Genomic DNA, 17558 nt, shown 5'->3' on the forward strand with positions numbered 1-17558 from the left:
CTCCTGCAAGCCCTGAGCTTCGGTGGCAGTGCCTCTGACGCAGGGGGGATTCCAGGGGGTTGTTGAAGGCTGGTGTATTTCTCCCCAGGCCTAGGCCAGTTCAGGCTGCCTTTGACATTCCTGTTTGCTCCAAGGTGGCTGGTCTGTGAAGACACATAGAGCTCGGGAGTGTTACAATGTCAAAAATTCAATTCAAATTGACTCGAGGAGAAAAAAAACGAGGAACATATTGGCTGATGGTTGCCAGAAAGGCCAGGATAGATTCAGGCATGGCTGGATCCAGCATTCCAGTGCATCATCAGAACTCAGGCTCTTTTCATCTCTCAGCTCTCCTTTTAGCCTTTGGCAGGCCTTTCCCATGTGGTGGCTGAAGTGACTAACAGCAGCTCCAGGCTTCTATTCTACCAGCTAAGAAATCCCAGTGGAAAGAGAATGCTTCTTTCCATAGAGTTCCAGCAGAAGTTTTAGGGCAGGCCTTCGTCTGTCCAGATTGGGTCATGTGCCCATCCTTGGACCAGCTGCTGTGGCCCGTGGGCTGTACTGCACTGAGTGGCCAGGCAAGGGAAGTTGGTCCACTTCTAGGGACCAGAATGGACAAGCTCCTTCTAAGTGACACAGACTGATACTGAAAGAGGGAGGGTTTCCTCCCTGAGGGAAAATTGGGGTGCCATTATCCCCCAAAAGAGAGGTAAATGCCAAACAGGCAAAACCAAGAAACCTCTACCCCCGATAATCCACTGAAATGTCTCACTCAAGCCTAAACGAACGTGAGAATTTAGACCTTTGTTCTCCTCCCTAGCCAGACCCTCAGAGAACTTTAGCAGTGACCTCCTTGCCTAGTACTTGAAAAGGAACTTGAATTACAAGGTCCCTGCACATGTGTTAACTCATCAGCTCTTCCCAACAACCCTGCAAGGTAAGTATAACAAAGATGGGTATTTTTATGTCCTCCTTTTACAGATGCAAAAACCAAGGCCCAGAATGACTAAGTGACTTTCCAGAGCCACACAGAAAATAAAATGAACCGGGGCTGGATCCCAGGACTCTGGGGTCCAGGGCTAGCTGTTGTCCTGTAACAGTGGGCTGTTCTATCTGTCAGCTTTTGCTATGTAACACGGCACCCCGCAGATTAGGGCACAGAATAAAACAACCACCATTAATTTATCTCTTGATTGTTGAGGTCCGTGACTGGGTTAAGTTCCTCTGGCCGGTCCTTTGGTCTAGGCCACACTTGGGTGATCTTGTGTGGGCTTCTTCCCATCTGTGGCCAGCTTGTATGTTGGCGGGGAGTGACCGGTTTATGATGGGGCAGATGCAGCAGCTAGAACGACTGTGACCCTCACAATGTGGTCTCTGCCACCCGCCAAAGTTGCAGAGCGGTGAGGGTGGGCTCTGTGACTGCCTGAAAACCCTATAAAATGGGGACTGTCCAATGGAACTCTTCCAAGGCTCATGGCAAGAATCATCTGTTACTGCTGTGTGCTGTGGGAGAGCCATGTGGAGGTGACTGTGAGTTTGCTTTGTTTCAAGACCAGGAGCACAGAGGTGCCTTCCTCGAGTGTCTCTCGGGCCTGTCTCTGTCCTTGTCTCAGGCACCAACCAGCTCAGCAATGAAGGAGCCAAGGCCTTGCCATTCCAGCCTTGGCCTGGTACTGGCCTGGGTATGTCCCAGCTGGCATCAGGAACAAAGAGAAGCCAACAGCAGCCTTCATCCTCTGGATGTGCTGGCCGTAGAAGGGGCACTGTGGCTCTAAGACAGGAGTCTGGAATGGCAAGGCAGGTGAGCAAGTGGAACGGCACTCAGCTCCATCAGGTGTGGCAGGCAAGTCAAGAGACTGCCATCTTTCCCTCTGCTGGCCCATGTCCTTGCCTTGGCAAGGGTGTGTTGGAACCTGAAGAGCTTGGCATATAAAGCTGGATGCATGGTTGAGACAGAATAGAACATATTCAGCTCACTTCTCAAAGCTTTTCTGTGGGTTCCATATCCTTCAGAGTAGAAGCTGAAATGGTCCTCATGATCTGATGTGTCCCCCTTCCCTCTCCCCAACTGCTGCTCTGATCTCAGCTCCTACCCATCTCTCTTTTGCTCACTCTAATCTAGCCACTCTCTCCTCCTTGCCATGTCTCCAGCTTACCAGCACATGCCTACCCCAGGGCCTTTGCACTTACTTTCTCCTCTGCTTGGAATGCTCTGCCTCAGATATCCACATGGGTCAATCCATTACCCCCCCTTCAAGTCTTTGCTCAGATATCATTTCTCAGTGAAGCCTCCTCTGAATACCTATTTAAACTCAAACTTCCCTCTTAATCATCAAATCCTCCTTCTTGGTCTTAATGCCTTTTACATTTGACTTGCTGTTTGGTTATTATGTGTCGTCCCCACTAAAAGGTAAGCTTCACAAGGACAGTGATTTTCCTCCTTCTTGTTTGTTTGCTTTGATGTTATATCCCCAATGCCTAAAACAGTGTCTGGCACATAGTAATAGATGTTCTATAAATATTTTTTGATTCTTCCTATTTCTCAACGGAAGCTGGCAATCTGTATTTTTAATTAAATCCCGTGCTTTTAGGATATTGGCTTGATTTTACTTTTAAAAAACACTGCATGGGCCAAACAAAACATATTTTCAGCTTGGACTCTGTTCCTGGAATATCCCACCCACCCCCAGTCTCCCCCCATTTGAGGTCCTTGGTGCAAGTTGCATTTCCCACACCATCAGATGGTCTGAGTGAGTTTTTCCAGATTCCTAATTGAGCAGTGATAGGCTGGACGCAGGGGAAGCGGGGAGGGGCAGGAAAGAGACACACACAGATAGAAGGGACTGGGCGCCATCCAAGCCGGAGGCTGCAGGTTCTGTGGCAAAGCTTCTGGGTGAATTCCAAGACTGTGGGGCTGGGAGGCCAACCGTGGCATCGAATTCTGTGCAGACAGCGGCAGCTCATGTTGCTGGTCCCCTGCAGTGCCCCGAAGTGCCCCAGAGAGCCCCCCACCGGCCTGTCACAGACACATGCTGCGGCTCTGAGGCTAAGTGGCCCTTCAGAGTTGGCTTTTCAGTTCCTCGGAAAGCAACAGAAGACCTGGAGATTCTGGGGGTTGGAGGCACAGTTCCTGAGCGTACAGTGCCAAGAAGTAGGCAGAACAAAATGCAAAGAGGGAGAAAGGCAGGGTTCTGGAATCTGGCTTTTCCGGGCTTGGGACAGAGTCTTCATGGTAGTTTCAGATGCAAGGTGGCATATGGCTTACCACCAAGCTGTTCCAGGGGGCAGATGGGGAACTGCCTGGCCCTGCCCCTTACATGCAGATTTATTGAGTGCCTGCTGCACTCGCCGAGCTTAGGTAAAGATTTACTGAGCACCTACTGTATACTAAGGACCGGTTGCAGAGCGAAATTGCAGGGCCCTCTGTTCAAATATTAAGAATCTCAAGATGATAACAGCAGAGCATTCAGGCAAGTTTGGGGCCCTTCTATGCATGGAGCCCTGGGCGGCTGCCTAGGTTGTGGACCCATGACGCTGGCCCTGCATGCCCTGGACGTGCAACTGTTGAACAAATCTGGATCTTACAGAATAGGTGGAGAGACAAACAGTAAATAAAGAAAAAAATAATAATAATTGCAAATCAGGGTAAGTATTATAAAGAAAACAAACAGGGAGAGTAAGCAATGGGGTGAGAGGAGGTGACTTAGAGAGTGTAGTCAGGGAAGGCTTCCTGGAGGAAGTGACACTTGAGCAGAGACCAGCAGAGTACTAGAAGAAATCAGCCTCGTGAGAGTGCAAGGAAGATGCTATTAAGGCAGAGAGCACAGCGGAGGCTTTGAAGGCCTGGGAGCTGGAAAAGATAGATAGAGGGAGGGTAGCTGGCAGAGGGGCCGGGCAGTTCTTTGAAGTCAAGGAGGAGGCCTTAAGTCTTACAATGGGCAGCCACCGAAGCACTTTACTATTTTAAATTTACATTTAAAAGAGCTAAATGTTCATTTCTTTTCAGATAGCGCACATCGCCACACAGTTGCAAATCCAAAGGGGTACATTGTGAAAATTCTCCTCCCGGGCTCAGTGTCAGCTACTCACTTCCTGTCCCCAGAGGCGAGCAGCGTCATCGGCTTCATGCTCGGCTTCGTGCTCGTTCTTTCGACGTACTTTATGCACGTATAACCCAAAGTCACACGCGTGTATCCTGCCTTCCCTTGAGCCCATGAGCAGTGGTGTTCTGGGACATCATCCTACATCCCGGTCTTCATACCCGGCGGTTTATCTTAGTGACGCAGCCGTACCCGTCATAAATCATCTCTGTATTCCCTCCAGCTGCATTGTACACCATCGTCCGGACGCCCCGCCACCAGCTAGCCAGCGCTTGGTGTTAGGCATTTAGATTGCTTCCTAGACACACTTTAAGTGGGACCTCGGGAAGACCACTTAAGCTAAGCTCCAGGACTCAGTGACTCATCTGTACGATGGGTAAGAAGAGCATCTCTGTCGAAGGCTATCGAAGGCTATGGTGAGGACTGAGCAAGATACGATTTGGAAGGCACTTAGCAGGTAGCAAGCCCTTGACATGGGAGCTGTCAATGATTGCTCCTGTTGCTTTGGTGACGGGAAGCAGACTGTCTTGGAGCTTGCTGCAGGACGGGCGGCCACCTGTGTCTGGGAGACAGAGCTGGAGCCTCTGGCTTCTGGGGAGGAAGTGATTTCAGGCTTTCTGAACTTGGAGCTGCAGGACTGGATCCTAAGCCATGGCTTTGGCCCTGACTGAGCCCAAATGTGTGATCGTTCAGCATCTCCAGGGAAGGAGGGGCTGGGTGGGCACGTCTCTGCTTGTTTCTGAGGCTGAGAGGTGGGAATACAGTCGGGGGCTGATGGTCACCACACACTCGTCAGGATCGAGCAATCTAAAACAGAGGAGGAATGTTCTGTAGGTGTGAGCCGAGTAGTGATTAGCGCATGGTCTGGGAGAGAGTTCAGATCCTGGCTCTGCTTTGCTGGCTGTGTGATTTTAAGGAAGTGACTTAACTACTCTGAGCCTCAGTTTCTCGCCTATAAAATAAGGATTCTATCACTTAGCTGGGAGTAGGATTGTAAGGATTAAAGCAAATGGTGAAGGTATGGAATTTTACACATAGTAGATGCTTGAGAAACGTTAGTCATCATTGCTGGATAAACTCTATAGTCTAGAGGAAGCAGGAGAGGAGGGTTACCATTCTGCAAGTGCTCACAGCCTGTCAGGGACTGTGGTGGGTGCTTAAACTCACCAGCTCGGTGACCAGGGTTCTGCAGGTCCTAGGGCAGAATCCTATATAATTTATCTGACACGTGCCTCTGTCCTTTGGCTCCTGGTATCAATGGTTGGTTTCCCTCTGCTGCTCGTCCCTGGGGCTGCGGGCCTTCTGTCCACTGTGCTGTTGGCTTCTCTGTAGCATGCAGTAGGAGAGGCAGGGGGCTTCTGAAAATGTCAGAGGCTTACCGTTTCTATGAACTCACCCTCAAACTTGACATCTTGGCTGGACTTCATGGAGCATCATCTGTGGGCAGGTACGAGAACGTCTTAGGATCACCTCCTATCAGATTAGAGGGTGGTTAAGCAGCTTGCCTTGGGTGTTGAACTCAGGGATCAGAACCCCATTGTCCTAAAATTCTCCCTTCTACTCCCATGTGAGGTCAAGTTCTCTGAAAGCAGAACCAGCAATAGGATTTCTACGACCAGTGATGACTCAGGGAAGCAGTGTAGGGCAGCGAGGGGTGTGGCTTTAGCTGGACTCTGGCCTCAGCCTGATCCCACGGGGAGCTCTGGAGCTGTTGGCACACACAGCTGTCCCACCTGGACCCAAGGAGGCTGTGCTTTCGTATCCCCGCCTTGCCCGTTACTCATTGGCTTTGGGCTGCACCTGCGGTGACTGTAGCCTCCTAGATATCTCTGGGCAAGGCGGCTGCTTTCGTTGGCTGAGGGCAGTTCTCTGGAAAATGGTACTGCCATCAGCTCTTAGCTACTAATTCTCCTAGAGGCTGAGGGGTGGACTCCCCTCCTGTAAAGGACATTGGCAGTCCCTGCTGGCCCCCTCCGCTCCACCTGCATCTATTCCCTCCCACCTCCCCTCCCCCAGTGAGGGCCTGCCTGCGGACACACGACCTTCTTTCTCTGGCCTTGCTCCTCTGGCATTCAATGCCTCAATGGCTCAGACATCCCCTCTCCTGGCCCAGGGCCGGTTGACCGGGGCACACACTGGACAAGGAATCCAGTCCTGAGATGTGAAGTGCTTTGAGAGTCCTGGATGGCAAAGCCGAAATAACCAGTACTGTCCAGGGTGGCTTCTCTTATAGATGGAGCTGGGTGGTTTCCACGGGACTGTCAGCCAGCACTTTTGCGCTTTGCGGGCAGAATTTTAACAGGAAATGAACTCCTGGTGTGCGTGACTGAATGCTGGAGAGGGTGGGCGGCCAGGTTCCACCTTGAGGGCAACGGAATTTGGAGATCAGAGTTTGCGGGAGGGGACTGTGTAACCCTTGCGCCAGCCCTCCCTGCTTCCTGGGGTCCTTTCCCCCCCGCCCCTCCGCTGCCAAGGGCAGTGCTTCATCTGTCCTGCAAAGCAGAAAGCAGGGTATTCAAAGGAACGTTCCAAGTCCAGTCCAGGGTCAGCTGAGGAAGCCCATTACCTGGGCCCGAGGTTCTCGGCACCCAACAGGGGTCAGCGGTCCCTGGGGCCCGGGGCGGCCTCACTCAGCTCCCGGCACAGGCAAAAATGAGGCATTACATTTCTTTTCAGCAGATTTCTTCTGCACCAGGAGCCGTCCCTCCTTTCTTTCTCTTTTCCCAGCAGAAACAGTGAAATGGTCATATGAGTCTGGGAAGATTATGTCAACCACAGGGGAGCAGACGAAATGGCTTTTCTGTAAGAGGCTTCCCTCCCTCGTGTCCAGCCCCAGCCCACTGGAAGATTTAATAACCCCACTGGCTGCAGGATACATAGCAGAGAGAGTGCCCTCCCTGTTCACCTGCCAGCTTCTCAACTATTCAGCATCCCAGAAAACAAGGCCGTGTTGTACCAAGACCTTCAGGGAAATCAGGACCCACTGGACACAGTGATCCCCACCTTCTGAAGTTTTACTGATGTAATTGATTTGGGGTGAAGGAAAGGACGTAAAGAGCTCACGTGGCTTTTGCAGATGTATGTACAGCCCAGATCAAGATACAGAACATTTTCACCCTCCAGAGTTCCCCTTCTGCCCCTTCCCAGCCAGTACCCTCCAAAGTTAGCCATGGATTTGCTCTGATTTCTCCAACCATCAAATAGCTTTGTCTGTTCTTAACTTTCATGTAAATGCCATCAAATAGCGTGTCCTCTTTTGCTGCTGGCTTCTTTCATAAAACATCATGTCTGCGACATTCGTCCCCATTGTTACGTACATCGGGAGTTTGTCTTTTATTGTGGACCAGTATTCCACTGTGTGAACAGACCACCTTTATCTGTCTGCTCTCCTGTTGATGGACATCTGGATGATTTCTAGTTTTTAGCTGTTATGAATAAAGAGGTTATGAACAATCTTGGACATGTTTTAGAACAGGAGCATTTTCCCCTTGGGTATGTGCCTAAGAGTAGAATTCGTGAACCGTAGGATAGGTAAATGTTTATAGCTTTCATGGGCCTGCCAGTTCTCCAAAGTGTCGTCTCTCTCCCCCAACTTCACAGAGATAAAATTCACATATCATATGATTCACCCTTTTAAAGTAGACAATTTAGGGGACACCTGGGGTGGCTCAGTCAGTTAAGCATCTGCCTTCAGCTCAGGTCATGATCCCAGGGTCCTGATATTGAGTCCCTCATCAGGCTCCCTGCTCAGCAGGAAATCTGCTTCTCCCTCTGCCTGCCCCTCCCCCTGCTTGTACTCTCTCTCTCTCTGACAAATAAATAAATAACATCTTAGGAAAAAATAAAGTAGACAATTTAATGGCTTTTAGTGTATTTACAGAGTTGTGCAACCATCATCACAATGAATTTTAGAACATTCTCATTGCCCCCGCAAAGAAGCCCCGTACCCCATAGCCATCACATCCAGCCCTCCTACCCTCCCCCAGTCAATCAAAATCTACTTTCCGTCTCTATGGATTTGCCTATTCTGGACATTTCTTGTGAAGGGAACCATCCACTCTGTGGTCTTTCATGACTGGCTTCTTTCACTCGGCGGCATGTTTTGGAGGTCTGTCCACGTGGCGTGTGTGAATGCTTCCTTCCCCTTCTGCGGCCGTGTGACATGCCATCGCATAGATACACGTCCGTCTGTCCGTTCATCAGCTGGTGACTATTGAGTCGTTCCTGCCCTTTGGCTATGGCGAATAATGCTGCGATGAGCATTTGCGTACACGTTTTTGTGTGAGCACGTGTCTTCCTTTCTCTTGGATGGGTAGATACTTAGGCGTGGAGTTGCTGGGTCGTGTGGTAGCGCTGTGTTTAACCGTGGTGGTGCTGTTTTTACAAGCTGTGAGTTATGTCTGAACATCTTCCTGGCCGCTGTGCCCAGCACGGACTGAAGACGGCGCAGGGTGGAAGCAGGGGAACCAGTGAAGAGGCTACTGTAGTAAGCCAGGTGCGAGTGGTAGCGGTTTGGCTCAGCACGGCAGCAAGCCAGGCAGAGAGCAGTGGGCAGGTTCTGGGTGTGTTCTGAAGATCAAGCCAACGTGATTTTCTGATGGCTTGGGCGTTAAAGTATTAAAAAAAAAAAAAAAAGGAACAACCAGGATCGACTCCAGGATTTCAGATCTCAAAGCTGACCAAGCCAAGTGGACTGGTAAATGAGTCCCAGGACATCCCCCAGTAGGAAGACCCTGGGTTGGAATTAAGAACTCCGAGGACCCTCGCCCTGCTGCGCACGTCACCCTGAGGTAGTGAATGAGAAGAATGTGCATTTAAGGATGAAGGCTCTCTGCTCTGATCCATTTCTGCCACTAGGGAGGCTATGATGTCCAGCGGGAACTTTCCCCCTTGGGGCCTCAGTTTCCCCATCTGGGAAGTGGAGAAGCTGGGTGATGTTCCCTTTCTTCTCTGCATCCCCTGGAGTAACTGGCATTGAGTGAGGACTTGAGAAAGACAAAGAGTGGCTGCATAGCTGAGTGATGTGCTCTCTGGGTTCCTGTTTTCCAGGAGCACCGAACTTCTGCCATGACCGACACCGTATTCAGCAACAGCTCTAGCCGTTGGATGTGTCCCAGTGACCGACCCCTGCAATCAAAGTAAGTGGCTGTGTCTTCCGGGGTGTGGCTTGTGTGGGGTCAGTGGGGGAGAAAAAGGGGCCTGCAAAGAAACAAATAGAATTTCCTTCCTTGGGGTGGGAAAAAAATGAGTCTGGGGGGGGGTATTGTTAACAGAAACTTCTCTGAGTTTACTGCTTTGCAAGGTTGGAATAACAAGAGGAAATTCGGAGCTGCATGCCCCATTTTAGAGGCGGCGGTAAGAGCACGGACCCAGTGCTCAGAATCAGGCTTGGTTCTGCTTCTGGATCTGAGCTCGTTTCCTGTGTGATCATAGGCAAAGCCCTGCCTCTCTCTGGGCCTCAGTTTTCTTATCAATCACATAAGGAAGTTGGACTAGGTCCCAGGGTGCAAACTGGCAGGCCGCCAGCTGACTCTGACTTGCAGTGGTGTTTTCTTACTATTTGATTTTGGCCTGATGATTTAAAAATTGGGAAATGTGACCTAACGGTGACGTCACATTCTGTATCCAGTGATTATTATACCTGAATCAGGGATGCCTTGGATCTCTACCCCCCTCGCTCATGAGGGCTGATAAATTTTCAGGCATTTTGCAAGCCGGGGATTAAACACAACCATTCTGAAAAATTGAGTTTATAGTTCTACAGTTAAGCGATATTCAACACAAAGGACGTAACGACTCAAAATTAATCACTTAATTATTTTACGACATTTTGTCCTTCTCTGTGTTACGTTATGTATGTCTATTATACCTGTGTATATAGTGATATACTATTGCATATTTCTTCCCGGTTTTGCATTCAGTGGGGCTTTTCCTCCACTGTTAAGTAGTCAGTTGTGAGAAGTTCACCGGCACACCGCTGCTTGACGGTCTAAGTCTGTTGTTTACCATTCCTGCAGATTTTCATTCAACGTGGCTTGTTTCTTTGAACGCTTGGTAATTTTTTATTGTGCGCTCAATCTGTGAGAATCCTGGGGAACTTCCTCCAGGGATATTTTTCTTCAGAGGGATTGGTACTCTTGTTCCTGCCAGGAGTGAGGGGTACCCCTCACCTGGGATGACGTTAGCCCCCCCAAGAGGGTCGTGGCTTCATCTCGGGGTCTCAGATGGAGCTTCTCCGCCCGTGAGGAGCTGACATCAGACTCCAGAACAGCGGTGCTGGTGTCTGCCTCGGCTTCCTGCTCACAGCTCACTGTCCTGGACTCTGTTGGCTGGGTCTTCTTTTTCTTTTCCAAAAAATTGCCTTACAAAGGTATACCTACGTACCTTCAACAGTACCCATTTGAAGTACTATTTGGTAACTGTCAAAACATAACGTTCATGAAGCAGTCACAACAGGCAAGATAAATAAACAAATCCATCCAGCCCAGAAGCTTCCTTGTGTCTTTTCCTCCACCTCCTCTCCGCCCATCTCTAGGTAATTGCTCATCTTTCTCTAACTATAGATTAGTTTGCATTTTCCAGAATGTCCTACAAATGGCATCATAGAGTGCGAACTCTTTTTTGGGGGAAGAGATGTCCCTCTTTTTTCTCTCAGCACAATTTATATCATGAGCCGTCCTTATTGTCCCAAAACATCCAGACTGTCTTGCGTAGCGGTAGCCTGTTCCTTCGTAGGACCGAACTCCATTTCGTTGTGTGTATAATACCACAACTTGTGTATCTGTCCACCTGCCAATGGGCTCTGGCTGTTTCCAGTTTGGGGCCGGTGCAAAGAAAGCCTCCTATAGCGATGCTTTCCTCTCTCTTGGGTAATTACTTGGGAGCAGACTGTCCCTACTTGCGTGACGGGTGTATGCCGGACTTCTCACTAAGCGGCCGGCCCGTTTTCCAAGTCGATTGTGCCATTTTATGTTCCCACCGGCAGGTGTGGGAGGGAGTTCCAGCTTCTCTGCCTCCTCGCCAGCCCTGGAGATGACCAGTCTTTCCAGTGTTAACCTCTCTAGTGTGTGCGCACAGGCATTTCTCTGGGGTTTTCACTCGCGTTTCCCTACTGACTAATGATGCTGAACATCTTATGTAATGTTTGCCATTCCTAGAACCCCTTTGCTGAAATGTCTGTTCAGATCTTTTGTCCAGAATCAGGTCATTTACCTTCTTGTTAAATTTTACCAGGGTTTTTTTTTTCATACATGATGGAGAAATGTCCTTTATTTGGAAACACATTTTGCACATATTTTCTCTCGGTCTAACGATGTGCCTTTTCTTTCTCATAACAGAATCTTTTGAAGAGGAAACGTTTTTGTTTTGACAAAGTCTATTTTGTTTATTTGTTTTGCCAGGGGAGGCAGTGTTGGAGAATTGCCTTGCTTTCTAGCAATCCCAGAACTGCATTCAAACAGGGTCTGTTCCAAGGCACCTGGGTGGTGCGGTCAGTTGGGCGTCCGACCCTTGGTTTCAGCTCATGTCGTGATCTCAGGGTCGTGAGATTGAGCCCTGCATCCAGCTCTGCGCTCAGCACGGAGTCCTGCTGGGGGATCTCCTTCTCCCTCTGCCCCTTCTGTTCATGCACTTTCTCTCTTTCTCAAATAAATACATAAATCTTTTTAAAAGAGGGTCTGCTCTAATTTATCCAGGACCTAATTATATCCTCGCGGAGGGTCTTTCTGAATATTTAGTCTGCCCATGCTCTCTGAAGCAAAAGCCCCTGCCTGCTTCCTTCCATCTAAAACCTCCAGTTCTACGAGTTTTACAGTTTTGAAGACACCAGGGAACTCTGTTGGCTTCCTTGTCAAAAGGAAACTTCCAGTCTGCCAAGCCCTTCCCGTGGTGTTCTCTTGGAGCCAAACTTACTTCGCAGAGAATATTCCATCAGCCAAAAACTGTGTCTCTGTAAGATAAACAGTTGCCTGAAGGATGGATGGGGGTAAAATATTTGTTTTATTTAAGAAATGTCAGTTAATTAAAATACCATCCATCAGAGTTTACTTTAGTCAATATGAAGCCAAACAATTTGCCCTACAATTAAATTAGAATTATTCAAACAGTCTGGACGCAAGTTCATTCAAGTGCTCCTGGGCTCCTGTGAGCCATCTTGCATTCTGCACGCATCCGGCTGCCTTGATTGCTCCTGTGTTTCTTTCAGATATTAAAATTATTTTTCAAATAAATGCTAATGGGTGAATTATAGGCATCACACATGCCAGCTAGTCTGCTGCAGCTCATGCGGACGCCTCTAATGCCTTTCTCCAGTAAATGAAGAAATCTCGTCTTAATTAACTGCCAGCTAGCCAGACACATTTACTATTTTTGTGATTTTCAGAGGCTTTCGTGATTTTCAAAGACCTTCCTCGCTCAGCCTCCTTGAATTTAATGATGGTGTGATTGTGGGAATACGTGGGGAGGAAGGCTGGTGCCTGAAGGTTGATATGTCTCTATGGCTTTCAAGTCTGCAAGCCAGAGAGGACCAGAGGTCGGGGGTGGAAACTGAGGCACAAAGGGAGGCCATGACATGCCTATGATTGCTCACCTAGTAAATGGAGATGCTGGTCTCCTTTCTGGAAGAACTTGCTTTCCCAAAGTGGGACCACAGCAAATGAATGATCCGCTGACTATTCGGGGTTCGTGGCCCTCCTTCAGTGTGCTGCTCATCCCCCAGGATGATGTTGGCCATGCTGCCATTAGGTGATTTCTCTTTAGTACCAGAAATCCATTATTCAGATACATCAGTGATCAGCTCAGTTAATTAAGAAGCTGAACTGATTGGTCATTTTAATCAAAGCTGAGGATTTTACAACCCTACCTTGCAGCAGCCTTTTTCAGCTGTGCCGAAAAGAGATCATAACGACTGGGGGCGGGGTGGGGGGGGGAACCAAACCAGAAGTGGTTGTTGCATCCAGACAGTGTTGGCGTTGTTAGGAGATTTCTTTCCTAACTTTATTTTCTCTCTCTCTCTCCTTTCTTTGCCTCCCTTCAGTGATAAAGAACAGTGAGTATTTTGATACTTTAATTTTTCTACAAACAGAATTTTATCTTTTTTTTCTGATCAAATTAGCTTTGCTCCTAAAGAGAGCTGGTTAAAAAAAGAACTAGCAAGTTTTGCATGTCTAACAAAACAGAACAAAACAAAACACACAAAGAAGCCCAAGTTTATTGAGGAAAAAAATTATGAAGTTTCAAAAATGATCTTGGTAAGAGAATGGAACGCATTCCTTAGGAGAGCTCTCAATTTCATCCTTGTTAGTAATCTGGGGGATTCCAGGAAATTTATTGACCATTCTGTGCTGGCTTCTGCAGCATTTGCCTGGGAACAGTGTTCTCAGATAAAGACGGTGTTAGCTCACATAACTGCTATCATTAATGAAAGGTGATGAGGAGCAGAACAGAGCCTGTGGGAAGTTACGTGCCACACATATGGTCTCTGTCACCTCAGGGGAGGACAGTCTGGTTTCCCAGCGAAGTGCCTTTGATGCAGAGGTCCTATCTTTGCTTACAACGTTTGTGTTTAAATTGGATTCATTTCCTCAATATGCATGACAGATTGAACGCTGGTTCCAATAAATGAACAGCCAGGCTGCAAAGCAGACCAGGCTTTGGTTGCGTGTGCACATTGAGAAGCTCTGGAAAGCCATTTTTACCCTCCCTAAGATGGGGAAGTTATCCCAGAGCCAGTTTTCTGGCATCAGAAAACCCAGGTCTGAGTCCAGCTCTGGTAGTCAGTTTCAGCGTGGCCTTGAGCCACGCCCTTCACCTCCTTGAGTCCTGGCTCCCTCCTTTGTAAAGTGGGTTATCAGGTGCCCTTCCTCCCTCTTTGGGTGGTGGTAAGATCAAATGAGATGCACGGGAAAGCTTTGTAAACTGTAAAGCACCAAGCAAAGTCAGAGGCATGTGCGAATTACAATTTTGCCTCACCTCTGTGTATATATACATTGTGTGCATACACACACACGTATGCACACACACATTGTATGTATACATTATATATAATATATGTAATATGTATTATACCTGTATATACCTTACATCTGGAACGTGTGTGTGTGTGTATGTGTGTGTGTGTATACATATATATAGCACTTGCATAATTTCAGCTTTTTTGGACCCAAGTGACCACATCATCAGGCCCAGAATCCTTAAAGGTTTTCTTAACGCTGATAAACCCTTAACTAGGTGTTCTGGGAAATTCTTTCCCCGACTCCGACCCTCCCTTCCTATCTGTCAGCTGGGGACTTTGGACAAGCTGATCACTAAAGACCATTTGAATGTTCTGCAGTCTCTGTTGTTGGCTGGTGAGACTCTGGCCAGACAAGATCAGCTTTTCATGAATATCGTGAGTATATTATTCAGACATCCAGGGAGAGATGCTGAGACATGTCAGGTCATAAATGTGAGCATCACGAGAGAAGTTCATGACTCTAGAGGTTGCCAAGGCTCCTAGAGGCTCCCTGAGGGCTGACAGTTGAAAGGTAGGGTTTATGTTCATTCTCTTTCCTTCCTTCCTTCACCCCTTCCCTCCTCCCTTCTTTCCTTCATTAGCAAATACTCACCACGTACCAACCACCTATCAAACACTGTGCTAAGCACCAGGGATACAGGGATAGCCAGAGTAGGAGTATGTATCTAGTGGGGTCTACAAACAAATAAACAGCCAGTCAACAACAAATACACGAGTGTGCAAGGAGCTGTAATAGCAGAATCACAGTGGGCAGTGGGAACACGAGGAGAGGCACCCAGCCCAGACTTGGCGGGCATGATGGGAGAGCTCCTGGAAGAAGTGATGTGTAAACTGAGACCAGGTGACAGAGGAGCAAGATGGAGAAGAGACAGAGGAGTTCCAGGTAGGGGAACAGAAGGTGCAAAGTCCAAATATGAGAGGTAGCATGGGAATTTAGAGGAACTGAGTAGAACTCGGTCTGACTTAAAAGATTACAGGAGCCCCGAGATCCCCTTAGCATTCTAAAGGGGGTAGGGGGGCCACAGCCTCCCTTCTGCACCCCTTTTAGCCTGATAGGGGTAAATTTCATCCAAAAGGGCCTTTATGCCAGCAGGGCATATGTAAACCATTTTGTGGGTAGCAGCCTCTCCTTCCCCATCCTTTCCTCCCAGATTCATTAAAACCTCATTCACTGAGCCGTAAAGAGACTTCCTGCTGACACCTGCCTCTGTTGGCATCCTGGGGGGAAGGGGGGTGGAGAAGAAGAAAGGAAAGAAAAAGGATTAATTTTCTGCACACCGCTGCTATTTAATGCTTCAGAGCCTTCGTGCCCCGACAGCACTTCCATCATCCCACTCCTTTTGGGAATTATAATTTATTAATAGAGACATCTGGTGGGTATTTATTATGTGACTGTTGTGTGCATGAAATGAAGGATTGAGGTGGGAGGCCAAAAGGAGCTGGGAGTCTGGCCTTTGCAGTATTTTAGGGAGCGACCCCAGCGAGATTCTTCCACCAGGAGGCAGGACCTATTTCCTTCTACCTTGGGGGCCGCGGCTGCTGGCTGTGGTGGGAGGGCTCCTTCAGACCCTCCAGACGCACCTGAGCAGATATGTTCAGGTGCCAATGAAGCATGGCCAGGAGGCCGGTTTCTTGAGTCTCTGACTCACATGTGTTTCTCAGCAACTCCCTTTTCTCTTCGGAGCATCAGTCAGCTGGAAAATGAGCAGGTCAGCTGTGGTGATCTTTGAACTTTTTGTTAGCAGTGAAACTCTTTCTTCGAATAAACTTAATCCGGAAGCTAAATGTGTAAGACAGATAAGAGGAGAGCTGGATAAAGACCTTTAGTGGCTGAAAGCAGTCAACAGGTAATAGTGAAGTCTGTGCAACTGGTCATTTCAAATAATACCAAACCGCAAAATAAATGTAGTGACTCTAACAGGCTTCACCTTAGTGCATGGTTGCTGTAGTGGATAGTGTATCAGTTAGTTTTCGCTGTGTAACAAACCGTCTTAAAACTCAGTGACATAGAACCACGGTTACTTATTCCCAGGCTTCTGGGATTGGCTGGTGGCCCTTCTGGTCTTGCCTGGGCTTGCTTATGCCTCAAAGGGTTGGCTGATCTAGGACGGCCATGGCTGGAATAGCTCAGCTCTGCTCCACATGCTTTTCATCCTCCAGCATGCCACCCTGGGCTCGTCGTCGTGCTCATGGCAGAGGTGTAAGAGAGACGCAGGGATGCAGGAGACTTCTGCAGGCTCAGCCTCAGGAGGGGCACAAGATCACTCTCTTGCATTTTATTGGCTGGAGCAAGTCCTAAGTCTGGGAAGGATTCATGGGTAGGGAAATAGACTAATTCTTTGGTGAGAGTGAGCTCAAATTCACATGGCAAAGAGCATGGATACTTGGGAGGGTGAAGTATCGAGGTCATCAATGCAGTAAACCATATTTCATGCTTTTATTAAATTTTGAGGTTTTTGTTTTGTTTTGTTTTTTACTGGAATCCCTGCTTTGTTAGTGTTGAGAACCCAGCTGGGTGAGGATGGAGGGCCTGGTTGCCTGCCTACTCTGTCCCTCTCTCCCCCACTCACCTGCAGCCCTTGAGATCCCTCCAGGTAACTGCCAAGAACAGTTTGGGGGGAATAGGAGGCAGGAATCCTTCAATATTTCTCCAGGAAGTGTTGTCTTAAATATGTGAATCAGAGTGGAGACAGGCTAGGCTCTTTGCTCTCACCCGCCCCAGCCAGTAAGCCAGGGGTCTGTCTTCATGCAGCCTTTGAGGGTCCAGAGTAGCCCCTCAGGGTCCCAGCAGGAAACAGAAAGGAAATCATTCCCATTTAATAGATCCAGAAACTGATATTCAGAGCAGTGCAGAGCCCCAATATACACCCTGCTTATATGCAGCAGAGCCAGGATTAGGATCTCGAACTCTGCCTGGTCAAGGACAGCTCACGTTGGCCTGCAAGGCCCTCTGGATATTTTCTGGCTTGGATACAATGCTGTGAGTAACTTGTTTAAAGAAGTAATGCTGTGGTCTCCAGGTTTGGTCTTTGATAAGTTCCCAACCCTGGACTCTGGTCTTAAGGATGTGGAACTGCAGTCTTCTGCCCAGAGGCCCTTGGCAAGGGAGCCACTGTCCTGTCATAGGAGTATTCTTGAGGTCCCATGCTCACAGGGCTCCCCAGAATACCATGGGGAGGCCCAGACAGACCCAATCTCTCCCTTGAGAACACAGGCTTTGGTTTGAAACACCCTTGTTTCCCTCTGTTTGCTTTTGGAATTAAAACATGAAAATCCACAGGAGGCTTGTGAGTCCCCACTGAGACCCATCGGTGACATTTTCAGACACTGGATGAGCTGTTTGTCAACTGCATGTTTTGGAGCTGAGAATGGGGAAGGGTTTGAAGAGCTGCTGGCAGCCTCCAGCAGACCTTCTGCTTGTCTGCAGATGGAGGCAATTATCTCAGGCATGCCCTGTCAGGGACCCC

General features: G+C 48.5%; 1 protein-coding gene across 4 annotated transcripts in view; it reads left to right on the top strand.

The window, feature by feature from the left end:
- The window catches only part of RPH3A (rabphilin 3A), a 248797-nt gene that overhangs the window by 172236 nt on the left and 59003 nt on the right, over positions 1 to 17558 (top strand). For 3 of the 4 annotated variants that reach the window (XM_019805962.2, XM_019805961.2, XM_011232341.3), the window contains exons 3-4: positions 9129 to 9217; positions 13114 to 13125. In XM_019805962.2, coding sequence (XP_019661521.1) covers positions 9147 to 9217; positions 13114 to 13125 — 83 coding nt within the window. In that variant the 5' untranslated portion in view covers positions 9129 to 9146. The remainder of the gene's footprint in view (positions 1 to 9128; positions 9218 to 13113; positions 13126 to 17558) is intronic. The other variant, XM_034639199.1, reaches the window with a different exon arrangement.

Source organism: Ailuropoda melanoleuca, chromosome 12 (genome assembly GCF_002007445.2).
Source record: "Ailuropoda melanoleuca isolate Jingjing chromosome 12, ASM200744v2, whole genome shotgun sequence".
NCBI classification, from domain to species: Eukaryota; Metazoa; Chordata; class Mammalia; order Carnivora; family Ursidae; genus Ailuropoda; species Ailuropoda melanoleuca.